Below are 24368 nucleotides of genomic sequence, written 5' to 3' on the forward strand. Positions count from 1 at the left end.
AACAAGTGACTAATTTCAGCCGCAGCTTCAGTGTCTAATTATAATATAGGGGGCGGAGCTTCAGATTCTAGAAAGTATTTGATTGGACAGAAAGTGCAGAGTGATGTCATCAAAATCACTGATCCATATTGGTGGAAGTCAGAGACTGTAAGTTTTGAACGCTTATATCTTCTAAATGCGAATTTTGTCATTGATTTGGAGCACACTAGCTTATAGATAACAGTAAGGCTAACATATTCATTCTAAAAGACAAAAATTCAATTTTGATTTCATGGGGACTTTAAGAACTTTTTAAGACCCACAGAAACCCTGTTATTTATTCATCATGAACAACTTAAAACAGATTCTACAAATGTGCAAGACAAAACACACCACATCTGTCATATTCTCACATAATTCCACAGGTTTATTGACACACTCATAGACAGAACATTCCCACTCCTGCACCAGAACACAGTGTACGGGAGATTCGTTCGGTATCAAAAACACACAACGTGGCAAACAACAAGCTTGCAAAGTCAGTATTTCTTTTTTTTTTTTTGCATAGAAAAGTATTTAGCACACTTTTGAACAAACATGTATTTATTTTTTTACTTTTTTTTGCAGTCACTGGTTTTTATTTGATGCAGGTTTTTTTAACATTAACATTTAATTACTGTTATTACCCCCCAAAAAATGTTTTAGGCTAGTAAGAAATACTTAAGAAATGACTAACAATTAGAAATAATAGTTAAGGATATGGGAAGCCATAAAAGGAAATGTAACATAAATTTTTTTTTGATGAATGTTTTTTTGTAATACATTACAAGCACAGTCACTGGATCGTCCTCACTGATCTGAGGTTAACGTGGCATTCAACACGTACGTCTACATATTCTAACATTCCTGTCCTGTACTGTCAAACTACTCACATACAACATGCCGGCAGAACTAGTCGTGTAAAAATAAATGTTCATCTTCATGCATGAACACATACAGTCTTTAGGACACATCCATCTTTGCAAACTCTTTGTCCCCAGCGCACAAATTAATGATTATTCTACATTCATCTACATTATCATCAATGTTCTGCATAGGAAAATCACACAACATCTGTCAAGGGTCATATTTAACCCCAAAACCAAAAGAAAAAATAAAGAAAAATAACACAAATTGTGAAAGAATATGTTTCTTTAAGAAAATCAAGCTTGATTTTTTTGTATTCCGATATACTTTTCACGATAATTAAAGTTTTCCATCCCCAAATTATTATTCATAATTCCTGTAATGTAATATATATATAGTGCTGTCAGATCGATTAATTGCTATTAAACACATCTAACATAAAAGTTTGCGTTTACATAATATTTATGTGTGTGTGTGTATATATATATATATATATATATATGTGTGTGTGTGTGTGTGTGTATATACTGTATATACACAGACATATATTATTATATTAATATATATTATACACACACACACACACACATATATACTGTATATAATGTAAGCATGAACTTTTATGTTAGATGTGATTAGTCTAACTAGTCATCTAGATTCTAGATGATTAGGTCATTATATGTTGTGCTTACTTTAATGATTAAAATGTACTTATTGTCATGAAAAAAATCTTTACAGGCTATACTTTATCCATAAGTCCATATAAATTATAATATTAGTTGTAATAATTAACTAATCATTATTATATTATTAGTTATTTTATTCTTCTGCTCTTGGAGTGAAATGTGACTTGCTTTCATGAGATTCACCCTTACAAGCTTATTCTTGGTGAAACAGGATCCGCTTCAAACATATTCACGTTTATTGAAATTATGGTAACAGTAAAAAAAAAAAGAAAAAAAAAAGTGATTTAAATCATAATCCGACATAATGGTGCAGTAATTGGATAAAACATTAGAGAATCAGATCCATTGCATAAACCATAAATTGATTACCAATTTCCTGGAATGAAGTTGAATCCTGAAGCTTTTCATTGGTCTACATAACTAACAGTTAGTCGTGTTGGCATGATTCTGCTGAGTAAAAACAGGCAGGAACATACAAACACAAACCCAAACCCAAACAAAAACATAGATCGTTTTTTGACAGAACGAACTTCCTAGAATTCTTGGCGCTCTCCTGAGGAGCTAAAATCCTCTTCCTGTGGTTCTGACACAGTGTTTGTGGCGTCTTAAAAGTGTTTGGTCACTTAAAGTAAGTATCCTGTCACGTGACTGAATTATAGCTCAGAGTGTCAGACCGAACCCAGAGTCCAGCGCACGCACGAGAAGGACAGAGAGCGAGAGAAAGCGAGTGTGTGTCGGGTCAGGTTGACGCCACGGGCCGCAGCAACTCCAGCTGGGATTCCAGAGTGACTCGCTCCCGATGCACAACCTTACGGAGAGAGAGAGAGGAGAGAAAGGGAACACAGAGGTGAGCTAAAAGTGCTCTGATTATTCGAGATAAGCTAAGCCGACTCGATTAAATTAAACTCAATTTCATTTCAACATTTCCTTCAGGCCTGTACACTGTAAAAAAAATTCTAACCTCCCCAACTCAATTTTCTAGTGACTGGTCACAACTACATTTTTCAATTGGCCCAAGTGAAATTCTGTAAAATATATTGAATCAATTGTTGCAATAGTCTGTTAACATTGGCTCAATGAGAAATAATACGTTGAACCAATTGAAAAATTTAGATGTGACCAGTCACTAGAAAATTCATTTGAGAATTTCTAAATTCAAATTTTTAATTTAGAAAAACCCAAGAATTTTGAACCTTGAGTAGATTATAATTTTTTTACAGTGTATGATATAAAATAAAATACAATACAATAAATAAAAAGCACTATTGTGACCTGAAGCCTAAAGTAAGTGATCTGATATAGATATATCAAATCCAAACTCCCTAAAGCTTGTGTGGAAAAAATAACTTGAATTTACATAATTTGAGTGGTTGCTAACCTTATATGAGCAATAGTACCAGTGATGCTTGACTAAGCACTAACAAGCTGATCCTCAATTGACAAATGTTGGTGAGCGCACAGGCATTTGTCACATCAGGAATGCCACTGCTAGACAAAGTGACCCGAGGTCATGACCTTCAGATGACATCAAACTGAAAGGATGAAAGCAACTGGTCTGACACTCACAGACACGTTTATTTCGACCTGTCTTCATTTGTCATTAAAGTCACGAATATCACATATCTTCTAGAACAATACAGACACGGCACTGTCAAACAGCCTTCAATTCACGTCATCTGACACCCATCAGGAACATCTTCTCAAATATCTGCACAGGTCTGACTGCTTTTGATTCAGAGTATCTGATACCCCATATATTGTCCCAGACTTCATGCATTTCCACCATGAAATGTAAAGGCACTTCTGGATATTTCCCTGTGCATGCTCATTTCTCCTCTTTTTACATTTATATTACCTTTACCATCATTTAATGCTCACTTAATCTTAATCTTTAAAACACTTATAATTTATTAACATTGTTACATGTAAAGTTATATAAAGTTCTAATGCCTAAATTCACTTGGAGCATTTAAAACAATTGATTTAGTGTTTTATTTTTTATTAATTATAGAATTTTATAAGAATCAATGCAACAATTACATCTTAAAATGCACACATACTCATCCATTCATGGTCATCCTGTTCTTAGTCTGTACAGCTACACTAGCTACTTTATTTTCTCCAGCCAAATGAAATAAAATTATTATATTTTGTCAATTATATTTAAATAATGTCTAACTGTTATAGCAAAACAAGCTTGCGATGACATTATTTTATTATTTAAAGGGATCATGAACTGAGTAATCAAATTTTTCTTGAGCTTTTGACACATACGAGGTCATAATACTATAAGAAGAAAACTTCCATGTTAGTCCAAAAACAGCTTTTATTGTAACCAAGCCCAGCGAACGACTCGTTGCGGAATGTGTCTATAGATCTTCTGAAGCCTCTAAAGAAGAAAATCAACGCCCCCTTCATCATTGCAACTTTGGCCCCGCCCACTGGCGTGTTAGTGAGACGAAGAGGACGAGGAGCGAAGAGCTATCAGTGGATCACTGGACTATATAATATTACCTTCCAAAGGATCCTAATGCTAGGAATGTGGTCTCAGTTGAGCATTATTTATTTGTATTCGGTACATTTCACTGTGGAGTCTTTGGTAAATCAGTCGCAATTTCGGCGCAGGCTTTGCAAACAGACTTTTACGATATGGACTCGACAGTAATGTATGATGACCGGGAGGGGACATGTTCGGTTCACTTAGTTTTGTAGTGGCCACAACATAATAAACTCGTGGGAACGTGATATTAAGTCGTGGGAACGTCATAATATCGTATGTTGAGCGAACGACATCCGTTTCTTGTGGCTACCAGTTTTATAACATGTGGGAACCGAATCTTCACATGCGATACGGGCTCCTCCTTTTACCCCGGTCATAATTTACTTAGTTATTTGTTAATTTAAGTTTCTCATAGTTTGTTTTTGTTTATTGCCTTAAAAGGGACTTTATTCGTGACCCGAGTATTTCATTCAAGCCAGCAAATTTTCAACGAAAAAGCCCATTCAACTTAAGAATGCGCTTCAGGTGTCTTTCACTTACGTACCCATGTCTTAATGCCAGAGACCGCACTATATCTTTATATGACATTCCTAATTCAAAGTAAAATGTTACTTCATCAGTAATCTCCATCTCCGACTGCTGAATAAGGTTACAGTATTGACCGGTGTGATTCCCTCAACATAACTCGTGGCCACGAGAAATAGATGTCGTTCTCTCAAAATATGAAGTCGTGGCCACGAGAAAAATATATCGTTCCCTCAACATATGATCTCGTGGCAACAACATATCACGTTCCCACGAGTTTATATGTTGTGGCCACGATAAAACTAAGTGAACCGAACATGTCCCCTCGTAATGCCACAACAAGTAAGTAACTGTGTTAATTCTAATGCCTGATCTGTGATCAGTGATTTCTGATATGTAATGATTCATGTAGTCAGAGGTGTCAGTAAATTAAACCAGTGACTAAACAGTCAACTTCACATTGTTTCTCCTAGTAGGATGAAAATAATCTGTTATTTAAACTGTGATTAATTATATATAGAAAGTGATCAAAGAACGCTCCCTTTGCAATCGCTGGAGCTGTCAATCACACAGCACAAGTTTATCTGTGACTCTTGCCAAAACTCCTGTTATAATCAATGAATCTCTTATTTACACTGTGTTTGCACTGTTAGTTATGATGAAAGCATTCGTTAGTGTGCAGAAATCGAGTTGCAATGATGAGATCACTGCGCTCAACATGTCTGTGATCAGCTTACAGTGATCATCACTGCAACCTTTTATGCCACGATCTGCATATAATGCTATAGATCTAAAAATAATGCTATAATCAACACTTTTCACGATTAGTTAACCATGAGAGCTGTAATAGTGAAAACGTGCAAAAAAAATTCACGAGAGTTCCACATGTAATCTTAGCTATTCCATATGCAAAGATGTCAGCCAATCACAGCAGTGGACGATTACACTGAAGTCTCACAGCCAATCACAGCAGTGGGCATTTACACTGAAGTCTCACAGCAGTGGACGATTACACTGAAGTCTCACAGCCAATCACAGCAGTGGACGATTACACTGAAGTCTCACAGCCAATCACAGCAGTGGACGATTACACTGAAGTCTCACACAGACACGACCCTTAAACAGAGCGTTCAAATCAGAGGTCAAGGTCAGAGTAGGAAAGATGCCTTTTATTTCTAAATTATGACCATTTTTAATGCAAAAATTATACTAACATTATAAGTGCACCCCAGGAAACATTATAAAACAATGCAGTTCATGACCCCTATTACATCATTTGAATTAAATTTAAAATATACTACTTATTAAAATATAATTTATATTATACAAATTAAATTAATAATTAAATTAATAAAATTGGAAACAAAAGCAAACACTTTCTAATTTGAGATTCATAGCATGGCGTGCAGTGGTCTTCAGGTTAACTGTTTCCCAGAATGCAGTGCAACCTGATCTGCACATGAGCATTTATGAGCGCCTTTCACTTTTCATTTCCCTCACTTTCTTTCACTCTCTCTTTCTGCTCTCAGTCAGTGGTAAAATGCATTTCCAAGCACACACACACACACACACACACACACACACACACACACACACACACACACACACACACACACACACACACACACACACACACACACACACACACACACACACACACACACACACACACACACACACACACACACACACACACACACACACACACACACACACACACAGCTGCTGCAGGATGCACTATTTTAAAGAAGACAACTGCTTGAGGCCGAGTCTAAGCTTGCATTTTCAGAAAGCCAGACTGTGTGTATGTGTGAGTGTGTGTGTGTGTTCATTGAGCGGATCACTGAATAAATTGAGGACTGCAACTCTAAACCATCTTCAGTCACTCAATAACTCTTGAAGGTAACACAAGCCGTCTGTGTGTGTATATATAAAGCGGCATGCGCTCGATACGAGACTAGAGATATGTGATCGGTCTGGGTAGGGGTGTCGGAAATAGTACTTCCCAACCGGAAAACTAACCTAAAACGAATGTGTGAGCAGACAGCTTTAATCTTCAGATCCTATCATATGAGACTGCTAACATCTTCAGCATCACTGGCCGGCGTTTCTTTATTAATGCTTCTTGGAATAAGCATGTGTAAGAACTAATCCTGTACAGTATGTGTGTGGATACGGCGGACACACCTTTAGCTGTTGCTGTAGTTCACTGTTGAGACGTGTCAGGACTGCGTTGGTTTCTCGGTTCTTCCTGATGGCCATCTGGATCTCTCTCTTCTGCTTGGGTGGAGGCCTGGAACACAACACAATAATCACGAGCGCTGTCTGCACGTGTGGATGAGCTTCTAATGATGTGCAATTCAGGATCCTACTTGTTTAGCGTTTATAAATCACTGATACATGCTGTTTGTTCCCTGATGTGTTCTGTGAGAGGGGTTTTTATTGATAGGATTTATTTTAGGATTTATATTTAATATTATATATGTATATAAATTATTACATAATTTATATTACTATTATTATTATTGTAGTTTCTAATTTACATTTTTTATACATATTATTACAATAACATATAGCTTAAAGCAAAAAAATAAGTACATTAGAAAAAACTACAATAATAATATCATATAGTTATTGTAAACACTGCCGCTCACATTAATATATTATTATTATTGTATTTTTATTTTGTCTCATTTACATTTTTATAAGTAACCTTTAAGCTATAAAGTTATTGTCAATAGTTATTGTAAACATTGCCATTGTGTTATATTTAATATTGTATATTCTGTATTTAATAAATTTTTGTACATTTAATACATTTTTGTCTTCTTTTTCACAGATTTATATACCTGCAATTTTCTTTTTATAAGTAATCTTTAAGCTAAAATGTTATTATAGTTATTGTAAGCTCTGCCATTACTGCACATTTAATACATTATATTATATTATTTAATGAATATATATATACATGAATATGAAGAACTGATAAGAATGTAAATGTGTACCTTGAAATGCAATGTAAGTCGCTCTGGATAAAAGCGTCTGATAAATGTAAATGTAAAATGTAATATATTATTATTATTATATTTCTTCTAATTTACATATTCGCTTTTTTTTTCTTTTTTTTCTATAAGTAATCTTTCATCTATGTTATTGTAAACATTGCCATTCTTGTATATTTACTATTTAATATATTTGATATTATTATCGCATTTTTCTAAATTTTTTTCTAATTTATTTGTTATTTGTATATGTAATCTTTGAGGTATGATATGCTGTTGTAAACATTGCCATTCTTGTTCATTTTTAGATAAATAGAAATTAATAAAAGAAAGATATACGGACCTCTGTGTAGATTTGGTCAGTGTGGCAGCGGAGTAGGGCGTGGTCAAGGGGGGCGTGGCACTCAGGCTTTCTGGGTGGAGCTTTCTTCGGACTGGCTTCTGAGGGGCGTGGCCTTGTTGCACCACTGTGGAATCCTGGGAAGTGGTTTAAATGTTTCAGGTAGACTTTGAGAGAGAATTCCCATTTCGGTAAACTATCACCAAACATGCCTAAACATCAAGCCTGGAAATCCAGACCCAAATCTGAAAGATTAAGGGTCTGGCATTGAGTAATGAAAATCGCCCAACTCGCATGCATTTGACAATCGCACTGCACGCAATTGGATAACACTACGACCAATCACAACAAGCCCCATACGCTTAGCTACCAGCGGAGCTAACTGGTAGATTAGACTCTTGCCGTATCCGGTTGGCAAAACAGCAAAAACGCCCTTCTTGCAAAGGAACGATTCGAGCGGCGTCTTCTGATCCTCTTTTAGATAAAAAGCCAAGTCTAACTCGGTCATTGTAGCGGCCAAAGCCGTTTCAAACAACTGGTGTTCATCCATAGCCATCTTGCAATGTTTACTAATGACTTCGACGTCACAGCGCTGTCGTCATCTCGCCTCTGGCCCGCCTATATCAGATAACCCGATGTGATTGGTGCAGCTCGGCTACAAGGGCATAGTTAATGAGCATCATTACTCGACGCCAAAGCAACTCGCTGAGCAAATTCAAATTGTGCTCTCGCGAGAACTCTGGATTTCCAGGGTACTAAACATCAGTACACTGAAGAGCAGTAAAGATGCATTATGTTCATGGCCTGAGCATCTGTGAGATATGGAGCCCTATTTAAGGGTCTCAGATGAGGCGTTAGGTGCTGGTTTAATGGAAAGGGGTCATTTCTTACCGATTTGGGTGCCAGGTCTTCTGTGCTGAGAGCTCCTGTCACGATGGTCTCCTGCTGTCAGAGGAAGATGAGTTTGAGATCAGGAGGCTTTCAATGGTAGCTTTCCAAAGCAATTTGTAACATTAACCAAAACAACAGGACATTTATGAGGATCTGTTATCATGCTGGGCTTCATTAATTCCTTGTTTTTCATTTACACTACTGTTCAAAAGGATCGGCGAGATTCTTTCAGGTCTTTCATGCATTTATGCATGTTTATTTTACACACGCATGCAATTAAATTTGAAATTTTAAGCTTAAATGGAGAGAAGAATAAGATAGATGAAAGTTAATTTATCCACATATACAAAAGACTTCCTTAAAAGGCCTCTATTATGCTTTTTTGAATATTACCATTCATGTAGAGTGTAATACAGCTGTTTGTGAATGTAAAAGGTCTGCAAAGTTTCAAAGATCAAAGTGCAGATAAATGGAGTTATTGTCTCCTAAAAGAAAGAACCGATTCTGAACTGCTGAAACGAGTTGTCAGTAATTCCAGTCTTAATTCCGGTTTCATACCCAAGTAACAATGTAATAAATTTGCATAATGCCAGTCTATGGTCTTCATTGGCTGTCTGTGAACAACATCTACTTTGACCCTCAAACACTGTAGTTGTAGCGGAGACTGGAAGAGTTTGGTTTGTGTGTCGACATGTTGAGAAGACACTGTTTTCTGCAAAAGCAAATCCTCTTTGCTGCACTTCCAAAGCATGAGGACTCGCACTGGAATTGATACGGTAAAACCGACGCCATCGTTACTGTTCGTATCACTGTGTTTCAAGCGCTGAGGAAAATTTCCACAGCTGAAATTAAGATATGGTAGTGGGCGTTTGGTTTCCGATCAACTGTCCAATTAGAGCAGAGTAGACCAATCACAACAGCCTGGGCCGTCTGACCAATCAGATCAGAGCAGAGTAGAGTAGACAAATCACAACAGCCTGAGCCGTCTGACCAATCAGATCAGAGCAGAGTAGAGTAGACAAATCACAACAGCCTGAGCCGTCTGACCAATCAGATCAGAGCAGAGTAGAGTAGACAAATCACAACAGCCTGAGCCGTCTGACCAATCAGATCAGAGCAGAGTAGAGTAGACAAATCACAACAGCCTGAGCCGTCTGACCAATCAGGGCAGAGTTGCTCTCAGAAAGGAGGGGTTTAGAAAGACTGAATCCTTGATCAAACCTATTTGACCTTGGATGCATGATTTGACCTTGAAATTGACCTTGGATGCACGATTTGACCTTGGATGCATGTAAACCTATAGTAGGAGACTCCAAACAAAATTAGGAACCTTTAAAATATCATAACAGGGGCATACTAGTCTGCATTTTTCCTTAGTCCTCTTTCCAAAAGCTGCAATTTCCAAGTCTCTCACACAGAGGATGTGGGCAAAGAAAAAGTTGAGGCGTAGAAGCGAAGGCCGCATTAAATTCTTCCCTCGCTCTTTAAAGTGAATTACACAGCTCTCCCTCAACGCTGGCTCAGGATACGACACCGTGTGCGTTCACGGATCACTGAGGGCGTAACATCAATCCCGACATTCTCAGTAAAGACTCTCTGGCTTACAACACTTACACTGCTGTATTTCACACAAATATGACTACTGTTTATTTAATCATGCGTGACTGGAACGTCCATATTTCCACGCTATCGTACTCTGTCAGTGTAGTGTAAACATTCAATCACTTCGTAAAAAATGCAATACGTTGGCTAAAAAGCCCCCGCCGCCCAGGACTGTGGTCGCTGTGGCACGGGGAATCTGTTCTTTATGGCACAATGAAAAGTAATAGCAGAAACAGGCCAATTGCAAGGCTGTAAATTTGTCTGAAAAGTCATAAATGATTTGATTTGCTGCGACAGGAGTTATTTCACCCAGCTACCCTCGGGACAAAACACAAGAGTTATGACCGCAATACAGCCACGTGAAGGTAACGGTGCCCACCGCCGCCTATAAAACTCAGAATGACCATTACATGGGCAAAGGAGTGTTAAATAAAAACAAGTGTTCCTACAAATGATACAAAGACTTGGAAAAATGGTGACCGAGCCGAACACCTGCCCAGTATAATCTGCTGTGTGAGAGGAACATGGGTTAGTTGGATAGGGTCAAATATTCCAGACCGGTCAGTTAAAGCTGTTTATAGCACATGGATACAGTCATCTGCATTAACAACAGCGCCACCTGTTGTTTGAATGAGGTAATGAGCTGTGAATTCATGTCACACAGTAATATTACACAAAATATAAAGGAATAAGCACACAGAATTAATTATATTTACCAGAGGATAGCAAAGTTCAAAGGAATAAAAAGAGAGAGAGAGAAAAAAGCTTATTTTATACATGCAGCTTTATTTTGCACTGTTTAAATAAATCCATTGGTTTAAAAAAAAAGGAGACATGATGATTCATAATTGATTCTGATAGAGTTTGCTAAGCCAATTACGCAATATTCCAAAAAGCATAAAAATACAAAAAGCACAGACAAATTAAAAACATACAAAAAAATACTTATTTAAAATGAAATAAAATAAAATAATAAAATAAAATAATAATATTACTATTATTATATAATACAATAAAATAAAATAATAATATTACTATTACTATATAATACAATAAAATAAAATAATAATATTGCTATTATTCTCTCCAAATCTTAATTTTATTTTTCTGAAAAGACAGAAAGCCGTAAATTTCCGTCAATGGCAGGGAAAGAGTTAAGACAGTTTCGGGTGACTCGACGACAAAAGCAAGACTAAGACACTCTTCTCCTCTCAATCTTTATAGTGTTTCTTCTTGAGTAAAGAAACCCCTGCACTTATTCAAAGAAAATACAGTTCTTTATTTACTCTTGCATTGCAAACAAGCGGAGACGCCCCAAACTGTGTGCGGCACTTGATTCACGATAGAGGTGGGTGGAGTTATGAGGTTTGATTGACAGGTTGACGATCCAATGGCGATACGAGGTTCAGTCACAAGCTCTTTTTAATACGTTTCACTGGTTAAATATTTGCAAAACCCACAGACAGGCATAAAGGTTGACCAATAGTAATGATTTATGAAAACAAAGAAAACACATGGATACACAAGGTTTCTGCCTGATATTTAAAAATTTTGTTTTACTATTAGAGTGAAATTATTATAATAATTAAAAAATATATTATTTATCCTCATTGTAATTGGAGAAATAAATCCAGCCCTGATCCCTCCTCCTCTGCAAATAACTCTATAAACTTAATGCGTGAATAAATGATTATAAAGTGTTTCTGTAACAGGGACTGAAACAAACAGTTTCCATAATATCACATCATAATACTGAGTACTGCATAAATATACTCTGTCTCTCATTCGTCAGCACTCAGGAGAGATGCTGATAATAACATGGTGTGATTCAAGGTCAAACATGAATCTCTTGGTTCCTGCTCAGAGTTTAATTAAGAATGAGCGCTTCCCCCTGAAGGAAACCGAGAGATCTGAGACGTAAACGAGTGGAAAGTAAGTGATGGAGGATGTTTTCTGAGACTGTGTTTCCATGACATGTGCCCTGAGCTCTGGATGAAGCTCAAGTCAATAACGAACACCTCAGGGATGCTGTGTTGTCTTTAGATAACAATGGACATAAAAAGTTGCAAAGCAGAACAAATCAAATGCAATATGAGATCGAACCCAGATACAATTAATCCGAAGCTGTCAGGTCTACTCCCTAAACGAGATCATGTGTCAATGTTATATAGGACAGGAGAAGTCAAAATTTGACAGTAGTTCAGGTCATGCATCAGGTCATGCGGGCTAAACAATCATCTTTGCCAGAACTTGATGCTAGATTTACGGCATACGTGACAAAGCACCATAAACAACGCCACAGAAACAGCGCTCAACAAGCCAAATGCACAAGAGACACGATTCATAATTGATAGTTTGCCAAGCTAATGATACAATACTCATTAAAGCATAAAAATACAAAAGCATACAGAAAATTGAAGGTAAAACATTTTTAAAAACAAGTCCGATATTATATAGATTATTTTTTTAATACTACTTTATTGAATATATATATATATATATATATATATATATATATAAAGCATTTCCTTTATTTCATATGTATTACTATTATTCTGTCATAATTTTGGATTATTTTAAGGAGCAAAAAAGGCATTAAATAAATGAAAGTAAAACAATTCCAAAAACAAGTCTATTGTTGTTTATATTTATTTTTATTCTGTATTTTTTTTAGTCAATGCTTTTATTCAATACTACTTTATTAGAAATAAAACAAAATAAAAAATAAAATACTATAATAATATATAAAAAATTTAATATAAGAAAATTATTTAATGCTATTATTCTCTCACAATTGTTTTAAATATATTTTAACAAGTATAAAAAAACATCCAAAAAATAAAGGTAAACCAATTCTAAGAAGTCGTCCAATATTATTTAGATTTATTTTTATTCAATTATTTTTTATTCAATACAACTTGATTGAAAATAAATAAAAAATATTGCCTATTTATTACAATTATTCTAACATTTCTATTTTTTTATTTACTTTAATGGGTATAAAAAGCATACAAAGAAATTAAAGGTAAAACCATTCCAAAAAGAAGTCCAATATTATTTAGATTTATTTTTATTTAATAAATTTTTATTCAATGCTTTTATTTAATACAACTTTATAAAAAAAAAAAAAAAAAAAAAAAAAAAATTATATATATATATATATATATATATATATATATATATATATATATATATTTCCTATTTATTACTATTATTCTCACATTTTTTACTTTTTTTTATTTTAATGAGTATAAAAAGCATTTCCAAATTCCAAATTGCCATCATAAAGTTAAACTTTTAAAACACTATTAATATTACTATGATGCATCAAAAATGCAGAAAAGCGACTTCCTAGGTTCTGAAACCGCACTTGTCAGATGGTGACTGATTAAGACACTGTGTTTCTCTGTCCAATAATGATCTCAGAAAGCCGTAACTCGCACAACTATGACAACTGAATTTCACGCAGTGATCACATTCCCCCTCACCGCTTTACAGAAGCCAAAAGTTAAAAGCATGAAGGGGTAAAAAGGCCATAAAGATGAAGGAACGCTTGCGGTCTGAGATGGTTAGAGCTCTTTGGAGGCTTCAGAGGAGTTATGAGTATTTGATCAAGCCAGAATCCCTTCATATAGAGTCTGCGCTCATATCTTCATATCTTATAAGAGTATTAGCTTTCATAGACAGGGCTTGAGCACAGATATCTGCAGGTGCCTGTGCTGTCAAAACAGTGTGTGTGTGTGTAATGTAAGCTGAGGTTGTGTAACGCTGATGAGTGTGTGTGTTTTCATTGGGCTCCTGTGGCTTTATTCTCTTATTAAACTGTGGGAAACTGCCGTCTCTTCCCAGCCTGCAGCCACAGAAACATGAGAAGACGCACATCAGCGAGTGTGTGCGCGGACAGAACGGGTGAAGAGGTGAAGGCGTGTTCACACACACACACACACACACACACACACACACACTGAAAAGAGCAAGTGCAGACTTTTCAAAGAGGACACGTAATTAATAACTGAGAAAGAAACGATGACAGACAGCAGGAAGACTGTGTGTGCAGAATTTACTGAGGATATATTAATTTCAATGAACCAATTTATGTGATTAAAAAGGCAGATTTGAGTTCATAGAACGAACAAATATATTAAAAAAAAGTTACATATATTCTAATTCTATACAGTTGCGCAGCTGACACTTTGATGCTTCAAAAAGTTCATGAAGAGATCGTAAAACTAATCCATATGAACATTTTCTGAAGAGACTCAATCGCTTTATATAATTGAAGATTGAAGAGATTCAATGTGGGCTCTTATTCAAGTTTAAACACTGATCAGCGAACATAAACAGAAGCTCAACCGAACCTGCTTGACAGGCGAGAACAAACCTCATTGGTTCTCGCTGAAGCTCAAACGTGCTGCGTAACTAGGGCTGCACGATTAAGTGAAATCAAATCAAAATCACGCTTTGGCTTATTGCGATTGTGAAATTGTAAAAGCTCAAATTATTATTCGCTTATAACGTTCATTTGAGAAAGCAACACGCGTCAATCATCTTCCCAAACGTGCAATGTGAAGCGTTTATAAACCTGTCGTCCAACAAAACAAACATTTACTAACATGTTTTTACTGACTTCATATGGTCAGGCAAGTGTTTCAAATGGCCTTTTGTGAGCTGATGTGGCTTATCATAGAATGAGGAAGACAGTATAATGTTTTATAGTAGGTTTCTTTAGAAAAAAATTTGACTAAAACACTCAATTCATATGGATTAGTTTTACAATCTCTTTATAAACTTCATTTGTGTTCCAGTTTGGAACGACATGAGGGCGAGTAATTAATGACAGATCTCTTTAACTAATGTTAACATATGGAAACTTACTGTAAAGTGTCACCAAAATGGTAAATTAAAATGTAAATGTCCTCATTCTTACTGTACACAGTTCATTTACTATTGCATGAATACAAAATGAATATTCTAAAAAAATAAAATTAATTTGATTCATGTCCCGCCCTACATTATTTCCTGCTGGATATTCTGTTTCAGTCAGAAATGGTTTACGTTGTTCAAATGTCAGTTCAGTGATTCTCACATCTGAGGTTAATACATTGTGTGTTTTAAATAGAGAGGATCAATGTGAACGTCTACTCACCTCCTCACTAAACTTGCTGAAATCTGCAAAGTTTGGCTGATGAACGGCCTTCTGGGAACTCTTCTCTGAGCCAGGCATGAAGCTGAAGATCTGAGACATTGAATTAGGACACAAGTTATTATACAACACAGACACAGACACAGAACAGACAATTAAATATTTTAAAGCAAACTAAAAGGTATCCAATCACTGAAACAGATTTACAATCTGATTAAATGAGCCATGTTTAAAACCACTCTAAAATAGCTGATATAAACTGCACGTCAATTAAATTCTATATTAATACACCAAAGTTGCTATAAAACAGACCATCTTTGACCAGCAAAAAATCAGTCAAGTTGGTTTATGGAACATGGAAGCTGGTCAAACATCTAATGACAAGCTAGAAACCAGTTCCCATGTTTTAAAGGGGCTTTATGTAGAATTCAGAAAGCCTTGATATTAGTGACACTGGTGGCCGGTAAGTGAACTGCAGGCAGAAACAACTGTGCTCTAAAGGGGCTATGCAATCTGATTTTTATTGCCAACAGCTTTTAACAGAACTTAAAAAACGTCACCTACTCCCACTTCCTAGGTTGCCTATTTTCTAAGTTTCGTTAAAAGCTGTTGGCAATAAAAACCAGATTGCATAAATGAAAATTCTTACATTATAGCCCCTTAAGAGCACAGATCCCATCTTAAACTGGACTTGCAATCTGCAAATGCGTTAAGTGAGGAGATGCTGCGGAGTTCACCTGCGTCGCTGGTGGTCGTGGAGGAAGAGCTGGAGGAGGAGGCAACCACGCACTTTTACCACCTGAGAGAGGAAAAACATGTTTAGATTCAAGATGAATGGCGTGCTCAATTTCTTTTAAGTTTGATTTGGGTGCTCTTCGGTCCAAGGTAGAACATCTTAAGAGGCAGTGTAGAGAAAAAAAAATCTCTGATAGCCGATAGTTGTCCATTTAGGACATGTCATTTTTGCAATAAAGACATTTTAATTAAGGAGTGCCTCGGCTATCAGAGATTTTTTTTTCTCTACACTGCCTCTTAAGAGGAAAAACATATTCAGAAAAACTTCAGGGCCAAGCTCAAACGACTGCTACTATACTGATGTTCTTTTTCAAGACTGTTCACAAATATTCTGCACAACAAGATTTAAATAAAATTAAAGCTGCAAGCAGCATTTATCGGGGTTCAAGCAGTTAAGGCCTTTAAGCACAAAAGCATCAAAAGACATCAAGTTTTATTTAGAAAGCATTTAACCACTGACATAGATGGAAAAGACCATGTTTTATCATGATTTATCATGGTTTACCATGATTTACCCTGTTCTAGCATAGTTTACCATGATTTTATCTTAGTTTACCTTCATTTACCATGTTCTAGCATGATTTATCATGATATACCACGTTCTAGAATGATTTACCAGGATTCTAGCATGATTTACCTTGATACACCACATTCAAGTATTATTTACTATGATTTATCATGTTTCTAGCGTGATTTACCACGATTTACCACATTACTAGCAATTATGTGAAGTGTCAAATGAAGTGATAAACACACAAAATATGATTGTGTTATAATAGTTATTGTTATATAAGTGATTTTTAGTGTCTAAATATGAATGTGAGCACATGTGAAAAGCACATGTGAAAAGACTTCATTAATAAGTAGAATGGCCAGCAGAGGGCAGTAGAAGACCACTTATTGGCTCACTTTCACTTTAAACCTCACGATTTTTTACCAGTTTTCTGCACTAAAGCAAACCTGCACTAAAATCCTGCCTAAATCGAATTTGGAGATAGCCTTGAGCCAGGGATCACAGTGGTGTAAGACACTTGAGTCTAGGTCAAACGGTCTAAGAGTTATGGGCGATTTTGTGCTTTCGGTCGCTGTAGCGCCACCTATGGGCCAATCGGGGTCATACTCTGATAGGTTGTCCCCAAATTGAGGCCTACCATCTGGCCAGGTTTCAAGTCTCTAGGCCTTACGGTTTGGCCCGCACGATGCGTTTTACGAATCCTTACAATTACAATAGGGTTTCAGCATTTCATGCTTGAACCCCTAACAATTCAACACTATAAATGACTTCACACCCAGTACTGCAATGATCTATTGCTTGCGCAACAATTTTCGCACTAAAATATCACTATAGTAATCGCACACACTGCTGTAGAAAACATTTTGGTGTCAGTAAGAATTTTTTTTTTTTAAAGAAATTAAAAAGATTTATTGTGCAAGTATGCATTCAATTAATCAAAACTGACAGTAAAGACATTTATAATGTTTTTAAAAGATTTATATCTCAAATAAATGCAGTTCTTTTGAAATTATTTCAATCCATCAAAGAATCCTGAAGAAAATGCATTACGGTTTTCAACCTTGATAATCAGAAATGTTTCTTGAGCAGCAAATCATCACATTAGAATGATTTCTGAAGGATCATGTGACTTGATCACAGGAATAAATTACATTTTACAGTATATTCAAAATGAAAACAGTTATTTTAAATTGTAATAATGTTTCACAATATTTCTGTTTTTACTGTATTTTCAAGCAAATAAATGCAGCCTTGAAGAGTGTAAAAGTCTTTACTTAATCTTACTGACCCCAAACATTTGAACAGTATGTGTGTGGGTGTGTGTAAGTGTGTGTGGGGGTGTGTGTAAGTGTGTGTGTGTGTGTGTGTGTAAGCATTTTGCAAGCTAAAGTGAGTTCAATGCACTAAAAATCAAGACAAGGTCATTTTTGTAATTGTTTGCATGCCATGAAAACTCACTGAGCATTTAAAGAATGATGAGAATTCAGCATTGGACTCTGTTTATAGATTTAGTGCAAAAATGATTTATGAATATTTTATACTTTGAAACATTTAGTTGGTTCAGACAGCGGTTTAATCGCACTGGATTCAGGACGTGTGTTCATGTGTCTCTGTTCACATGTGAACACATACGAGTCATTCAGAGCTTGTAACAAACCTCTGAACTTTTAGTAACATTGTCTTTAAAATGATGAAGACTGGCTACGAGTTTTCTTAACTTCTGGGGTTCTTCACAACTGGGGCCACAACTTTATCTAAAACCTACAAGCACAAAGACTTGTTTTTCAAGCAGATCCGTTTCTTGTCAACGCTCTTCTCAAGCATTGGCAGTGCATTATTCTCACTGTGCAAACCTGCAGCTTCATACATTTAAAGAATAAACTTTCAATATTTTCTCAGTCAATCCTGTTACTACATCTGCAAACACAGCAGTGAAAGTATCCACAAAACTAAAGGTGCTTCAACGTCTAATGTGCCAAAACAACCCTAGAACGTGCCAATATCGCATCGACACAGTCAAATATTTACTTTTGTTACATTCATTTTAATTGATCTCAACGTCTGTACTTTATGTTCTCAGTATATGAAGGTCTGTGTGTGTATACAGTTGAAAAGCATGAGGAATGTTGGCATGGGTGTGAACCTTGACTGCTCTGTTGAAAGAGCTTGTTGAGGTCGAGAGAGGAGGCGCGGGAGTGAGTCTTCTGGGGTCGAGGAGGAGGAGTGGGCGGCTCCTCGACCTTCTTCATGGCATCGTCTATAGAGGTGCTGGAATATGACCTGGGGGTGACACACACACACACACACACACACACACACACAACACACACACACACACACACAGCTTGAGCTTGTTATAAATATCATAACCTTATATGGTTATAACCTAACTCACACACTAACCTTATAAAAAAAACTTGTAATTTTTTACAAATGAGAATGTCCCAAAAAGGAGGTTTTGGAAGATTTAGTCATGTTTAGCTCACTTCAAATTGAATAATTAATAAATGGAATAATTAATAATAATAATAGTAATTTCTTAATAAATTTAAACAAACCCTGAAGCCTGTGTTTTTATATATACAGAATCAAATGTATAGTCTAATTAATAATTCATTAAACAAATGTTTGAGGTCAGTATGATTTTTGTTTTCTTTCTTTTTTTTCTGAAATAAGTCTCTAATGCGGCTGTATTTATTTGATCAAAAGCACAGTACACTCAGTAATATTGTGAAATATTATTACAATTTAAAATAAGTTTTCTATGTGAATATATTGTAAAATGTAATTTATTCCTGTGATCAAAGCTGAATTTTCAGCATCATTACTCCAGTCTTCAGTGTCACATGATCCTTCAGAAATCATTCTGATATGATGATTTGATGCTCAAGAAACATTTCTGATTATTATCAATGTTGAAAACAGTTGTGCTGCTTCATATTTTTGTGAAAACCGTGATACATTTATTTTCAGGATTCTGTGATGAACAGAAAGGTCCAAAGAACAGCAGTTATTTCAAATAGAAATCTTTTGTAACATTATAAATGTCTCTGCAGTCAATTTTGATCAATTTAATGCATCCTTACCAGAGCCCGTCTACGGAGAGCCTGCCCACTCCCTATTAAGTCCTATTGTACCGAATTTTGGTTGTAGTTCCACCAGAGTTCCACTGGGGGCGATCGCCCATGAGTGCAGAATGAATGGGAGTCTATGGGGCTAGACGGCTAAATGTGTCTCTTTCACCCGATTGCCGTTGAGAAATCTCACATTTGAGTGTAGGTTTTTCAAGTTCAACGTGGGTTATAGGTCGAAAGTTGAATGAACGAGTACTTATGTCCTTTCGATTTCTTACAGGTTGAGTTGTTGTTGCCCATAACACGCTAGCATTCTGCTAATGAACGCTGATTGGTCAGTGAAGGACTGATTACGACCAGAGATAACGCTTGATGGCATCGTGGCATCCGAAGCGGGACCAGAAACAAACAAAACAAAAACTCTTCTAGCACGTGTGTTTACCTGTGTCAGCTGTGTTGTCGATGCCTCCAGAGAAAAGAAAGTGCAGAGCGCGAACGCACCAAAGTGACTGAAGGATTGCCGTAAAGCAGTATCTCTGGTCGTACGATGTGTATGATGTCATTGACACTTTAAAAGACTTTTTAAAGCAAATAAGTGACTCTAAAAAATCTAACACCCAGCAATGTGTAATTTCTTTGCATCTCCTTTCGAAAACAACATTCACATTACTAGACAAAAAATTATATCCTGAGAAAAGTGGATTTTGAGGGGTATAGCGCCATTGACCTCCATTCATTCTGCACTCGTCCTGTGAGCGCCCTCATATGGAATCAGAGTGGAACTGCAACCAGTTCAGAAGCCGGAAGTAACTGAGAGTGAAACTTCTCGCCTTATTAGACATTCTCTGTCCTTACTAAATAAAAGTGTTTATTAAAAAAAATGTGTGTAAAAAAACAGTAGTGTAACGGTAGTGAGAGTTTTTACCTGGGTCGTGTTCTTGACTTCATATTTGCGTCAAGCTCTTGTGGAGAATCTGTAAAACATTTGTATGTTAATTACACAGTGATACAGTAAAAGTATTATTCCTGCATTAAACCCCTAAAGTAAAAGCCTATTTATTTCATTTAAAAAACAAACAAAAGCATCAGACTTCATTCTGTTCGGAAACATAATCTTGAAGAAAAGTATTATTTTATTTACCTGTCATCTACAAGAAAACCTGAAGTTGTAAGACGTTCCTGAGCTGAACTGCTCTCTCACATCTCAACAGAAACACTGAACCGTAACAATAAAACATCAAACACACTCGATAGCATCGATACTATCCAAACAACACCTACAGCTGCGGTTAACACCTCAAACAGGCCTGTCTCCTATCCCATCATGCACTGCGGCATTGACGAAGACTCAATATTAACTTTGATTCTCTTTTCTACCAACAGTAGGGGAAAAAAAGCATTTCATAAAAATCATCTTGGAAGCAAAGTGCAGGTCAACATCGCATTCAAACTGAAGTAATAAAGCAGGGAGAGTGCGGGATTATTTGTGAGCGCTCAGGGATCTGGGCACTTCAATAAATATAAGCTGTTATGGGATCAGAGCAGACTGCATGAAATATCAGAACAAAAGGTCAGCACTGTGGATATAACAGGATTTGTGTCCACGCCCAGAGGCGCTGAGGGGTTATACTCCATAACATCACACCCATCAGCAGAGAAAATAACAAACGCTATACAGCTTCATCTGAAGACAATAAGAGCTGATTTACCAATAGAGAGCAGTTTAAATCTCATCATGCTTATCATGAGGAACAATTCACCCAGAAAAGAAAATTCTGTCAGTATTATTTACTCATGTTGCTGCAAAATTACACAAAACGAAAAAGTAGATATTTTGCAGAATGTTCATGCTGCTCTTTTCCATACAAGGAAAATGAATGGACACTATTGAGCTAAAAATACTTTTTAGGTTTAGGGTTTGTTTAAAGCTGCAGTCCGTAGGTTTTCCTCTGTCGCCATCTCTGTTCGAAATTTGCAATTGCAGTTATTCGCGGAATTATCAACTTTACGTGGGTTGTGCCTCGGCACGGCCCAGCGCGGATGAATCCGATGTTTTGAGGAGAATGTGTGGCTGTCGGTCGCCGTGCCGGTGTGGATGCTGTCATTCGGAATCACAGATTGTACTTTTTGGAAGTGTGACCAACATAAGAATTTTCACCGGAAAATGTCGTCTGAACAAGTAAGTAACATCAGGGCCGGAGTGGGGCCACTTTTTCCAAATCGGATAAATGAAGCAACAGTTCAGCTCTTACTATTGTGTAGTTTGTATTAATACGGGTTCAACAAATAATGTAAATGTTAAATAATAATTCACTTAGACTTTATAAGAAGCAATTGCGACTTTATTTCACGCAGTTCTGACTTTACATCTTGCAATTCTGACTGTATAACACGCAATTGCGACTTTATTTCACGCAATTCTGACTTTATATCTCACAATTCTGACTTTATAGCTCGCAATTCTGACTTTATATCTCACAATTCTGACTTTATATCTCGCAATTCTGACTTTATATCTCACAATTCTGAGAACGCGTACCGTTACAGTTGGGCCGGCCCAGCTATCGGTAGGCGGTGCCGCGGTAGCCTACCTGAGAAAACGTTTTGGAAAAGACGGGCTATGGACCCAACCAACTCTATAGGAGGGGAGGGGAGAACTCCCTCACATGGTACAACCCATGCAGAGGCTGCGCGCTGCGGTGTCAGAATGCGAAACGTGTGTAGCCTAATGTAACTAACGTGACAAATGTGGAAAAAAAAAATTCCTCGACCGGCCCAAAAGTGAAGTGGCCCACCGGGAATTCTCCCGATTACCCACTCCGTAGAGGCCTGAGTAACATCCACATTTGTTCTGCCCAACTAAGGGGAAAAAACCATTGCAGTAAATCGCGCAGATTAAATCTAACGATCGCTTATCATATCACGTCAAACCTTGCAAATTATACTTTGTTCTCAAATTGTTATTGTTAACAACATCAGCATTGCGTGACATGACATTTAATGCCCTTCTGATATTTGTCCTTGTTTTCGCACGGGCCGGTTGCAGTCTCTTTTTTTTCTGTAGCCACTCCGAAGTCCGAAGTCTTTTGCATTTTACAACGGGTGAATATCCTACTCCATCTGAAAGTTGAATAAATAAGCTTTCCATTGATGTATGGTTTGTTAGGATATGACAATATTTGGCCGAGATACAACTATTGAAAATCTGGAATCTGAGGGTGCAGCGAAATCGAAACACTGAAAAAATCGCCTTTAAAGTTGTCCATTTATGTTGGCGATTGTGCTGCATTAACTCACAAAATTTTATATATTTACAGTAGGAAATTTACAAAATATCTTCTTGGAACATGATCTTTACTTAATATCCTAATGATTTTTGGCAGAAAAGAAAAATTGATCATTTTGACCCATACAATGCATTGTTGGCTATTGCCACAAATATACCCATGCGACTTGTGACTGGTTTTGTGATCCAGGGTCACACATGAAAAGTCATACAGGTTGAACAAAACGAGGATGAGTAAATGATGACAGAATTGTAATCTTTTGCCTGAACTTTTTCTTCTAATGTACACAGACAGTAAAGCTCAGGTAAATTAGAGGCTTTGGTTGGTCTGGTGTGGGTCAGGGGTGTGTGCTGCGCCTCAGGACAGTGAGTCACCTGGTTTTAAAGTGCTGACACGCTCTATTGGCTTTTCATGCAGGTCTGGAATTCTCTTTGGGCTGAAGTCTGCTGACACAGCAATAAAAAAAAGCACAATAAGAGCAGTGAAATAGGAACATCTGCATGAGAATATTAATGAGTTTACATGGCATTTGTCCTCTTAAGTGTGGAAGAGTGGTCCCAAAAATATTTGCACACTGAAGAAACTGAAGAAATGGCATTGCATTAGATAATCAAATCTTTAAACGTTAAAGCACAAACACACTTAAAAAAAAAACAACCTTTCACTTAATTTAACTCTTTCCCCGCCAAACATAGAATTTTCTGTGTTTTACTGTTATACGCTAGGGGGCGCTATTACACATCTTCTGAAAGAGCACTGAATCTCCTGATAAAAACACATACGAAGAAGATGCAGAAACAAGCGATCTCATCTGTAATCATATGCATATATAAAATAACGCGATCATCAACATTAAAAAGCATATCAATCTAAACTGCCTAATGCTACTGAATGAAATGTCGACCCAGGATGAGTTATAAGACTGTGCAAGCATTAGGGGTGTTGATGGACTCGATCTACTCCATCTGTGTTTAGATCATCTTTCTGAATCTGATCAAGTAGTTTTTGATTTTTGCTCAAAATGTTGCTTTTTTTATGAAACTTACCCATATTCAAGTGTTTATAAAAAAGAATGCATGAAGCTAGAATAAAACAAGTTTTCTTTTTGATAAAAGCAGAGGTTC

General features: G+C 36.5%; 1 protein-coding gene across 3 annotated transcripts in view; it reads right to left on the bottom strand.

Moving 5' to 3' along the window:
* Positions 1 to 380: 380 nt before the first annotated feature.
* The window catches only part of reps2 (RALBP1 associated Eps domain containing 2), a 50117-nt gene continuing 26129 nt past the window's right edge, over positions 381 to 24368 (bottom strand). Inside the window, exons 11-19 of one of the 3 annotated variants that reach the window (XM_084427795.1) lie at positions 23619 to 23687; positions 20883 to 20931; positions 19027 to 19163; positions 16312 to 16373; positions 15578 to 15667; positions 8830 to 8880; positions 7942 to 8075; positions 6784 to 6889; positions 381 to 2379 (exon numbers count right to left, since the gene is read on the bottom strand). In XM_084427795.1, the coding sequence (XP_084283921.1) occupies positions 2311 to 2379; positions 6784 to 6889; positions 7942 to 8075; positions 8830 to 8880; positions 15578 to 15667; positions 16312 to 16373; positions 19027 to 19163; positions 20883 to 20931; positions 23619 to 23687 (767 nt within the window). In that variant the 3' untranslated portion in view covers positions 381 to 2310. Of the gene's footprint in view, positions 2380 to 6783; positions 6890 to 7941; positions 8076 to 8829; positions 8884 to 15577; positions 15668 to 16311; positions 16374 to 19026; positions 19164 to 20882; positions 20932 to 23618; positions 23688 to 24368 lie in introns of all 3 variants that reach the window. The other 2 variants (XM_084427794.1, XM_084427796.1) reach the window with 2 other exon arrangements.

The sequence above is a fragment of the Rutilus rutilus genome (assembly GCF_951802725.1).
Source record: "Rutilus rutilus genome assembly, chromosome: 13".
NCBI classification, from domain to species: domain Eukaryota; kingdom Metazoa; phylum Chordata; class Actinopteri; order Cypriniformes; family Leuciscidae; genus Rutilus; species Rutilus rutilus.